This window comes from Vicugna pacos, chromosome 11 (genome assembly GCF_048564905.1).
Source record: "Vicugna pacos chromosome 11, VicPac4, whole genome shotgun sequence".
NCBI classification, from domain to species: domain Eukaryota; kingdom Metazoa; phylum Chordata; class Mammalia; order Artiodactyla; family Camelidae; genus Vicugna; species Vicugna pacos.
The window spans coordinates 76,506,472-76,517,141 of NC_132997.1; the positions used below are offsets into that span (position 1 = coordinate 76,506,472).

A 10,670-nucleotide genomic window follows, 5' to 3' on the forward strand; every position below is an offset into this window, starting at 1 on the left:
ATACATGTCTTACCAGATACTGCAATGTTCCCACGAAAGATGTACACAGACTTCCTTGATCAACATCTTTGGCGTATCCCAGGTCGATAATTTTATGCATAATCTATCAAATAGTAAGTATTAAATGGTTGAGAAATTTGAAAAAGAAAGGCAACAATGTCCCTACAAAGCTCTGGAGAGGGTGGTGGTGAAGAGCATGTGCTCTGGAATAACACAAAAGTGTTTTAAGCCTGAGCTCCACCACTTAAACAGCCATGTGATCTTGATCAAGTTACTTCTCTCAGTTTCCTATATAACAGTATTACTAACAATCTCTACTTCACAGAATTGTTACTAGGATTCAATAACATAGTGAAAGAAAGTAATTTAACACAGTGCCTGATACATGGTAAAAACTAAATACAGATTAGCTATTAATTTTTATTTTGGTATGTTCAGAACAAGCTTGATCCATTAAACTGGAAGGCAAAGGTGAGGGTGACTTCCAAACTTGAGGAAACATCATACCATCTTAGAGTGGACTGATGTGAGTAGACACTTATCTAACTTCAAGAATATCCTCACGTCTCTGGATACAAAAAAAGCAAATGGTGCAAAACATACATGTAAGGCTCCGAAGAGAATAAGCATCATCAAGGTTTCATCACCTCCAAATGACCTCTATCTTCACTAACTAAAGACCACCCAACCCAATTCAGTGTTCAGACTCTTGGCTTAAGGTCTTTATTGGAATGGAACTTGGGGGCTAGAAGCAAGAAAACTGCTCAAATTATTCTGATAAAAATAAATATTTCAGGAGTCAATTCATAATTTCTTGCTCTTCCCAAGATGACTGCTTTAGGAGTCTGAGAAATCAAGGTTGTAAATTTTAATTAAATACAGAACTTAGGACTTTGGAGGAGGCAAATGAGTTTTGCTTTGCTTTTCTTAAATAAGAAACGTAATTAAGTAAACTTTTTTTTTCCTTAAAGTAAAGCAGATCGAGGATGTGTGTTTTGGGGATGTGCTTTATAAGGATTAACAAATTACTTACTCACTGCCTACTATCTCTGCTAGATACTGTGCTGGAAAAACAGAAGTGAACAAGACACATGCAGTTTCTTCTACAACAATCTACTGCGTTGGCAGAGGAGATAAGCAACTAAACATAAAACCACAGTTCAGTGTAACAAGGGCTGTGATAGAGAAGTATACAGTGATACGGAGACACCAAACCTCAAAGACTGACTATACCAGGGAGATTCTATTCAACTGGCTGGAATATTTCTTCAGGTTTCACTTACCTTTCCACCAACATCCTGAAGAACTATGTTTTCTGGTTTTAAATCACGATGTATAATTTTGTTTTCATGCAAATATCGGATCCCAGATCCTAAATAAAATTTAAAATATATTTTGAGGTAATAGAAAACACCAAATTAAAAAAAATCATCTCACATTTTGTACAGATCTGCTCTGATGCTCAAATTTATATGGACCATCATAACTACATGATTAGTGATAGTATAGCAGCTCAGATTTTCTCCACAGAAAATCCAGTAACGTTAAACAAATACTGCAGAATTATAATACATGCTCTTTAACTAATGAAAATTAATATTAAAAAGAAATGGAACAAGCAATTAAGAAAAGCCCAAAGCTCTATATTAATTGCTGTATATTTACAGTCTTTCCTTCCCACCTAAATCACCCTCTTCAAGTAGACTTTGGTTTCCATGACCTAAGAAAAGCAGCAAAATAAAAATATATAGGGAAACACTGTCATGGCTTTTAAGTGTCCTCCAAGGGCCTAGGTCCTGGTTATTTCAGAGAGTTTTCAGGAGTAATTCTGTTTAAAAAGAGATTTCATCCTAAGAGTTGACTTGAGACCTAGGCCCACGAGATGCAATACTACTGGTAAATAAAGTTACTGTGTTAAGCAAGCAGGGAGGCGGGGTACTATTGAATAGGGTCATTTCACACCACTTTTTTTCCAGCAATTGGAACATCTATTAGCTGAATGGATACCTGGCCAAAAACAAAAAATAAAAACCAAAATATCCTAGTTTTAATTTAGCACCAATGGTAACAGTTAAATTTTTCTGATAATTTCTTAGATAAAAAATTTCATAAAGATAAAATTTCTTATAGTGAAAAATCTATGCTTTGTATGTACATCAAAAATTCTCCTTAATTCCCAAAAAATACATAGAATCTTTATAGACCAAAGGGGCATAAAATTATGATGGTATTTTCATATTGATTACATACCTATATCACTCAGTAAAGAAAGTATCTGGCTTTCTTTAAGTCCACAGCAATTTTCTGGTTTGTTGAGTAGCTAAAGAAAAAAAAAGTCTAAAAATGTATATTGCCAATATTTCTGGGCTGTAATAGTGACACATTAATCATTAATCACTATACTCTGAGAGAATATTCAAATAAGAAAAAAAGTCATGATTAAGAAAAGATAAGGGGGAAAAATTACCACATCTATACTGAGGACATGTAAATTTCATGACAAGGCTTACACAAGTAAAGATAAAGGGAGAAAGAATGAAATGACAAAAAAAGATAATAAAGATAACAAAAAGAAAAAAAAGATAAAAGGGAAAAAGTATTTGAAATTGAAAAAGGTTGAAAAATCTTATAGATATATGTAAGAACAGCCGTATCGCAGATTTAAAATGAGACAGGAAAGAAAGGTTTGCAACAGAAAAAACAACTTTTAAATAAACACTTGAAACACCATCAATACAGTGCCACCCTGCAAACACCACCACCTACAAAAAATGCACGTTCTTAATCAGGAGTCAGCAAACATTGTAAAGGGCCAGACAGTAGGCACCTTAGGCTCTGCAGGCCATACAGTCTCTGTCACAACTACTCAGCTCTGCCGCTACAGTAAAAGAGCAGCCACAAAAGCAGGTGACAGGCCATAGTTTACTGACTCTTATTCTGGATTACCATGTGGAGTGGGGTTCAAACATCGCCAATAAAGCTCGTGATTTACTATCTCATCATCTCAAAACATCCACATTACCTTCCGGAGATCTCCTCCAGAACAATACTCCATTGCTAGAAGAGGCACATCATTAATCAAAAAATTCAATTCCTCAGGAACATCACAGGCCTTCACAACATTGGCGTGGTTCAACCTAACAAGGGGAAAACAGTATAATCAAAAATTTGTTTCCAATGAAAAGGGATTGAGTTTGAAATAGTAGTTAATTGGGGGGCAGTCAGGGGAAGAAAGGCTGACATTATTTATAATATTCTAATTTCTCATTTGTGTGATCAAAAATTAGTATTTGTTAAAAAGAAAATCTAGATAAAAAATACTATCACTATTACTACTATCACATTTCTATATGCCAAATAGTAAGCACTTTACATACATTAACTCATTTACTTGTCACAACAATCCTACTATAGATAAATTTATTAAGAGTCTCAACACACAGGAGAAAACTGAAACACAAATTGGTTAGTAACATAAGATCACATAGTGAGCAGGCAGTCAAGGAAGGACTCAAATCTAGCAGTCTGGCTCCAAAGTCTGTATCATACTACCTCCCCCATAATCACTTAAAATGTCACCTAGCTCTGAACACTTAAAATTTTGGCATATTTCCTCCCAGTTTTTAATCTGTGCACAAATACATTTTTTACCAATACTGAATCACATTACCTATTGTCTCCTAACATCTTTTTCTCCTAACTTAACAATGTATCATCCCAGCCTTCACCATCACCATCATCATGCAGTGGATCTCAAAACTGGAATTGATTCCCAGCGGCTAGAGACTTAAAGAAACACAATTTCCATGTATAGGGTCTATGAAGTTACATTGTTAACAAGATTTCCTAGTGATTCTGCTACATAGCTAAATTTGAGAACCAGTACAGGGCACCAAGAACAATGAAGTCAGAAAGTGCTTATTTCAAATCCAGACTCTATTACCTACCAGGTGTATGACTCTATGAGCTTTAACTTCCTCCTCTATAAAATAGGGATAATGACTAAATACTGAGACAATCAGAAGAATTATTTGTAAGTACCTACTAGCACACTACCTGTGAAGGTTTTAAAATATGTCCAGTTCTCCCTTCAAGAACTTAATTCTGTTCCCCTTGAGTGTAGGTTATATTTAGTGCCTAATTTCTAACAAATAGTAATTATTTGGAAAGGATAGAATGTGACTTCTTAGGAAAGACCATAGGTACAACAGCTTTCAACTTGCTCTCTCTCTCAGATCACTGACTTTAGGGAAAGCTAACTACCATGCCACGAAGTCATTTAATCTTTGCTATGAAGAGGCTCATATGGTGAGAAACAGATGCCTCTAGCCAACATTTATGAGCTTGGAAGTAGATACTCCAGCTCCAGTTAACATCTGGTGATGTTTCAGGAGGGATCCCCTGAGTCAAAACCACCCAGCTAAGTCACTCCCAAATTCCGAAACCTCAGAAACTATGAGATACTAAACGTTTGTCGTTTTAAGCCACTACGTTTGGGAATAATTTTTTACAAAGCAATAGATACACTATCTAACAAAAGTAGGTGAGAGTAAAGAAATGAAAGTAGTGACTGTTATTTAATTATAAAATATAATAGAGGAGCACTGCCCAAGTTCCAGAAGAAAGAGATTCTGCTCTCAGAGAGCTGACTCTGGTAACACTTAGCTGACTTTTTAAACTCCACCTACTTAAGCATAATGTGATGTTATTATTAGAAATAGAACACATATATTTAATGAGAAAGAGAAAAATAAGTTCCCCAAAAGATCCTGAGAAGAATGGATTCCTGGCCTCCTTCCCTGGCTGGGTGCAGAACCGAGGAAACTTAAGTCATCAAGTACACTTACTTCTTCATGATCTGGATTTCATGGCACCACCGTTCTCTGTTTTTGGTACTGAGCTCTAGGCGACAAGATTTAATTGCTATTTTGAGATCAAGTTCCTGCCAAAATAGAAAATCAACAGAAAAAAAAATATAAATTACGTTCTTGTGCAGATTTACTTGCTATCAAAGAAATACCAACCTGGGGAAACAAAACTCACTGGCTTTACTAATTCAATATATTTATCCACAGCACTCTTGAGCCAATACTTTGGCGAGATAAACCATGAGACTATTAAACTAATGCTTTAAAACTGACCTTCAAACACACCAAAGCACATAAGCAAAAAGCGGCTGATTCTGCAACAGATCTCTTCAGAACACTGTCTCATAAACACTGCTAAAAAAATACAAAGACCCTATCTCCCCAACAAATCCCTTTTTGGGCTTAGTCAAGACAACTAACAAGGGTCACAGGCTCCAGCATAACAAGAATGAAAAGAATAATTCAGGGATCCCTGACCTCAACAGCAAGAAATAGTTTTAATATGACCAAACCTAATAGAAAAACATTCCAAAATTAGTTCCTAATCTTTACATTTCAAATTACCTAAAATAAAAAAATCCTAACAGCGATTGTACTTATGTTTCCATATCTATAAAATAAATCTGACAGCTCTTGCCTATGACTAGTAATTTAGCCAATCCTGACTAAAATTAAACCCAACCTGATGCACATTACAGGAAGTAGCCAGATCTCATCATATTCTAGCAATAGTAATAATGCAGCCCAGGAACAGGAAGCAACACAGCTTGTATGGAATGGTCTGAAATGGGGGGTAGCTAGAGGTAAGACAGTTGACGTATAGAGAGAGTAAAGAACCAGGACAGACTACAAACCAGCCTAACCACATGCCTCACTCCCTTCAAACTTTCTTTTGTTTTGAGTAGGTACCTGGTTACTCTAGGTCCCACGTAAGCTTTTACCACTACAAAGACAATCTGGTACAACCATGGACAACATTAAGCCCTAAATTATCTTCTGAATAAGGTAGGAAGTTATCTATTTCAAAAAGACCCCTACCTATAAGATCCTTCAGTTTCTCAGGTTATATTTTACTTACTTGGTGAGGGCCTTTCTCACTCTACCTTTTCACAAAGAACATTCTGTGGAAAGTTTATAGATGCCCAGCAAACCTAACCAAACCAAAACAAAATGAATTCTGTGTTTTTAAAAAAATGGTAATATTCTGGAGATAGACGGTGATGGTTGCATAACAATGTGAAGGTACTTAATGCCACAGAACTGTACACCTAAAAATGGTAAAAATGGTAAATGTTATTTATATTTTACCGCAATTAAAAAACTGGAAAATATTAAGTTAAATTAATTTCTTTACTATAGGACTTCTCAGAGCTTTCATATGCTGATGTGGATTATGACTCTCCAAATGAAGAAATATTACATGCAGCATTTATACAACGTATTGGCCAAAGTATCCTTTTTTAAAAGCATTTCACGGAGATTAGTTTCTCCAAACTATTTGTTTTCCAAACAAAATAGCGACGCTATTCCCTAGGAAGAGTTCTTTGGTTATTCTGCCATGCTTCCATATCACTTTACAAATACCTTCGATATACAGGTTACTACATTGTACTTAAAGTGTTTCTGTGTCTGTGTCTACCTTTTTCACTAGAGTTGAAATTTCCTTGAAGGCAGAAAATACAGTTTTTATTGATTCTGGTACCATCAGCACCCAGCACAGTAATCAGTTAAATAAACCATCTCATATCCTTTTCCCTTTCTCATTGTGATTTAATAGGTGTAGATGAACTATTGAGATATGGCTTCCATCAAAACACAAGGATCTTGAAATCTGTAAATGCAAAGCTGTAAATGGAAAAATAATGATGCTGTTTCCAAGTCTTATGACAGAGAACTTCTTCTGTTCTCACTATAGGCCAGTTGTCACATGTCCCATTCTGGGGAAGGACCACTGTGGACATCCGGAAAGTTACTGAGAGATTTCTAAGATTCTAGAGGAACCCAAATCTCTTCCATTTAAAAAGTGATGAATTCCATACAGACAGAAAGTAGAATAGTAGTTGCCAGGGGCTAGGGGGAGGAGGAGAATGAGGATTATTGTTTAAAGGGTACAGAGTTTCAATTTGGGAAGATGAAATAGTTCCGGAAATAGGTGATGGCTGTTGCACAACAATGTAAACATACAATGCCACTGAATTGTACACTTAAAAATGGTTAAAATGGTAAAATTTTTGTTATATACACTTAACCACAATTTCAAAAGAATTGGATGTATTTATTCATCCCCAGCCAGGGACCAAGCAAAGTAGTCACAAAAGCATGCCAGCAAGCATACTTCTTTTTCTTGTGACCAGGCTGATGGGCAGGTTAGATAACAAGGCCATAGGCAACATTCTGCTGGAGGTACTTGGCTGTCTCTCTCTTTACTCGTTGAGTGCCTTATGTCTGATGGTGAAAATTATTAAATTTACTACTTGTCTGGCTGTTAAAGTATTTAATGCCTTAGTCCTTCAACTTCCTGTCTCCCTCTCTCCAAGACTCCCTCCTAAGCTCTATCTAGAAACCTACTTCACAAATATTCTTCAGTTCTATGAGTGACATTTGTCATTGTAACTGCCACACAAACAAGCTTATTCCTTCCAAGTAGCCTCCCATCTACCCTACCTCCAGCTCTATATTCTGGCCTCTCTACTCACACCCATATTCCATAAGACAGCAAATCATCATTTCTCCTCTTGAATTCACTTCTTAATTCATAGGCCAATGCAAGCATTTTAGTAATATCTAAATGGCTCAAACGTGATTATTAGCTGTTGCTACAATGGTTAAACATTCTCAACTAAATCAAAGCAAAATTCCCAAGTCTGATGTTAGCTGTCTTCCACAGGCGAAGGCACCTTACCCCCAATCTATCTCCTTCCCCTGTGAAGCCATGATCATTTTCACTAGCTGATCCTCAAACGGTTCCCCACCTGGAACACACTCCCAATTCCAAAGTCTACCCAATGTGCCCAAAAGCTTAACTGTGGACCCATCATGACACCATCCTTGTCTACTCCAGTCCCTACTGACATCACATGGCCTCCAAGCACACATATAAACATACACTTTCCAACAGCAGCCCTTCTTGAGCCCCATCTTCTCATCCATTTGTGTTCACGATACACATTCTTATGTGCGCCTGCCTCACACACCCTGACATTTTCTACGTTCAGAGGGACACATACGCACCGTCACACTCTGTAAACACTTTGTCACATCTTCAAGTCATAACAAAAGTTTCCCCTAATAGCTCTAACTCAACACACACTGACCAAGACCTCAGATACAACTCAGGACTCAGCTACCAGGTTCACAAACACAATCCCCCCCTACGTCGCGCGCGCGCACACACATACACACAAACACACAGGCTCACAATACTACTCAAGGTTTCACCGATAATCTCTCACATACTGACAGTCACTGTGTTCCACAGGCACTCTGACAAACACCCACCGCCGCTCCCTAGCGCTCCCCTCCTCACCCGATGCTGGTATAGGCAGACGTTCCCGAAGCCGCCTGTACCCAGTCGCTCTCGCATCTCCCAGGGCCCGCCCGCGCCCGGCCGCAGCCCCGGGGGCCGCTCCATGGGGCGGGAGGGAAAGCGACCTCGGGTTCCGCCACTGTTCCGAGGCCGGTTCCGGGCCACCGAGGCTCGCGCGTCTTTCTTCTCGCGAGAGGTATGCATCACTTCCGGTAACTGAGGCAGGAAAAGCCCCGCCCAACTTCTCCCCGCAGGGCGTGAGAGTTTAGCGGGCGAAAGGGTCCGGAGAGGAGGTGGGCGGCTTCTGTTCCTTTTCTAAGTTTCCTGGGCATTCTCCTGACTGAGAGAACTCAGATGTGTTTTTCTAGCCTTCAAAAATTTGAGCTCTCTCCAGACCCTATCTTCCCTTCAAATCACTTTCCAAACTAGTCTCGCCCGTATCCGTCTTTTCTAAACTTAACGCCGTCTCCACCCCTATCTACACTTCACCTTTCTTCAGACCTTTGCCATCTATCCTCCAGCCCCACCACCTGCTGAGTTGGTACTGGTAAATGATTTAAACTTTGCAGAATCCAAAGAAGTAGAAAGAATCCTGCGTTAACAGGCACCCTGATGACTTAGGCTTAATAGTTCACTTTTTTTTTTCCTTAAATGATTAATCATCATCCGCAGTCAGGCTCAGCATTTCTTTTGCTTGACTTCCTATACACCTGTTCCAGGATCTCCCCTGTAATCCCAAAATACTTAAGGATGTGACGCTGTTCCCGAGGAAATTATGCTCCTCCTGACTCGGAGTTTTTCCCTAGATGCCTCACGGAGCTTGCATACCTCCAGTTACAGGTTTGCCAGCGCGGTAGTTCCTCATTGTGGGGATTGTTTTGGATGCAGCGCTGCAGAGTTAAGCTTCTGGATGCTTTTGGTGCAACAAGAAGGGCTTCTGAGTGGTGCCTTAGAATAGGCGAACTAGGTCCCTGTTTTGAGTCGGTCGTAAGCTTCACAGAACTTGGGGATCTCATCACTTCAAGTATAACGTCAGCATAGAATCAAATTCTGTAAAGAAATGTGTCCTTTGCATGGTCATTTGAGCCTCCTTTGAGATTATGTGCACTTGGACCATAATTTGTGCCACCTGGCCTTTGAGCTACTTAGAATTCCAGCTAACACTTAGTGACACATGATTTTGCCACACAGATGTAACATGTTGAGACCTCTAAAGGTGGATACCACATGCGCGCCATAGCAGTGTTGTTGGCTACTTTGAAAGCACTGAATGTTGCTTTGGCAGAGCAAATGTGTTGTCACCAGAATCCCTGAATATTGCAAGCAGAATGTTGAACACTGTATGACACAAACCACATCATGTTGTAGGTCATTGGTATCACAGCAGTGTGAGGTATCAGAGATTCTTGTTCTCCGTATGTGCTTGGTAGCCATGGAGCTGGAGCATCAGAATTGGATGTGATGACAACTCTAAGAGCATGTCCCTTATAGCTAGGCAGATTGCACAGATAATTGTGGCATAGGTTGTTCTAATAGCATGAAGCCCTCGTTTGCTGGGTGTACAACACCTGATGATCCTCAGAACCCTATCTGGACTCAAAACCTCAGACAGCTCAGATTTTTGCCTCCAGAGCAAAAAACTATTTTAGTCATGAAAATTAGAAAGAAATAGTATCACATTTTTATTATGTTACCTTCCCCATTTTGCTTAATCTTTCTAGACACCAAATATCATCAACCCAGATCTCCATGAATTTATAACTATCAAACAGCAACTAATATTCAGTACCTAAGCAGAACTCATCTTTTTAAAAATCTGCCCCTTTTCTTTCCAACTAGAATGTAAATTCTGTGAAAAAGAATATGAAAACAAATATATGTATGTATATGCATGACTGGGACATTGTACTGTATACCAGAAATTGACACAGTGTAACCGACTATACTTCAATTAAAAAAAAAAAGAATGTAAATTCTAGGACAATAGGGATAATGTTGGGACATGGCTATACTCCCAGAGCCTAGAAAAATGCATGCACACAGGAGTTAAATATTTGCTGAAGGACTGAGTGAGCTCTTTTATATCAGTAAGATGAATGCTATGAGAGAAAAATGACAAAGGCTGTGGGTCCCTTCTCCATCCTGGGTTGCTCAGAGAGGAGCTACCTGTAAGATCCTGGGATAACAGCTGGGCCTAAAGCCCTGGCCCCTCCTACTATTACCACACACTACTTCATTTCAATGGTTATAGGTAACATGAACACAAGATACTTCCC

General features: G+C 38.8%; 1 protein-coding gene and 1 long non-coding RNA gene across 3 annotated transcripts in view; one reads left to right on the forward strand and one right to left on the reverse strand.

Annotated features, from left to right (window-relative positions):
- CHUK (component of inhibitor of nuclear factor kappa B kinase complex) overlaps nucleotides 1-8,580 on the reverse strand; it is a 29,258-nt gene extending 20,678 nt beyond the window's left edge. Inside the window, exons 1-6 of one of the 2 annotated variants that reach the window (XM_031682737.2) lie at nucleotides 8,395-8,580; nucleotides 4,848-4,942; nucleotides 3,023-3,137; nucleotides 2,251-2,320; nucleotides 1,284-1,372; nucleotides 14-103 (exon numbers count right to left, since the gene is read on the reverse strand). In XM_031682737.2, the coding sequence (XP_031538597.2) occupies nucleotides 14-103; nucleotides 1,284-1,372; nucleotides 2,251-2,320; nucleotides 3,023-3,137; nucleotides 4,848-4,942; nucleotides 8,395-8,499 (564 nt within the window). In that variant the 5' untranslated portion in view covers nucleotides 8,500-8,580. The remainder of the gene's footprint in view (nucleotides 1-13; nucleotides 104-1,283; nucleotides 1,373-2,250; nucleotides 2,321-3,022; nucleotides 3,138-4,847; nucleotides 4,943-8,394) is intronic. The other variant, XM_072971756.1, reaches the window with a different exon arrangement.
- Nucleotides 54-1,393, forward strand: LOC140699388 (uncharacterized). The gene is made up of 2 exons (XR_012077544.1): nucleotides 54-113; nucleotides 1,057-1,393. It is a non-coding gene; the product is annotated as an uncharacterized lncRNA (long non-coding RNA).
- Nucleotides 8,581-10,670: the final 2,090 nt, after the last annotated feature.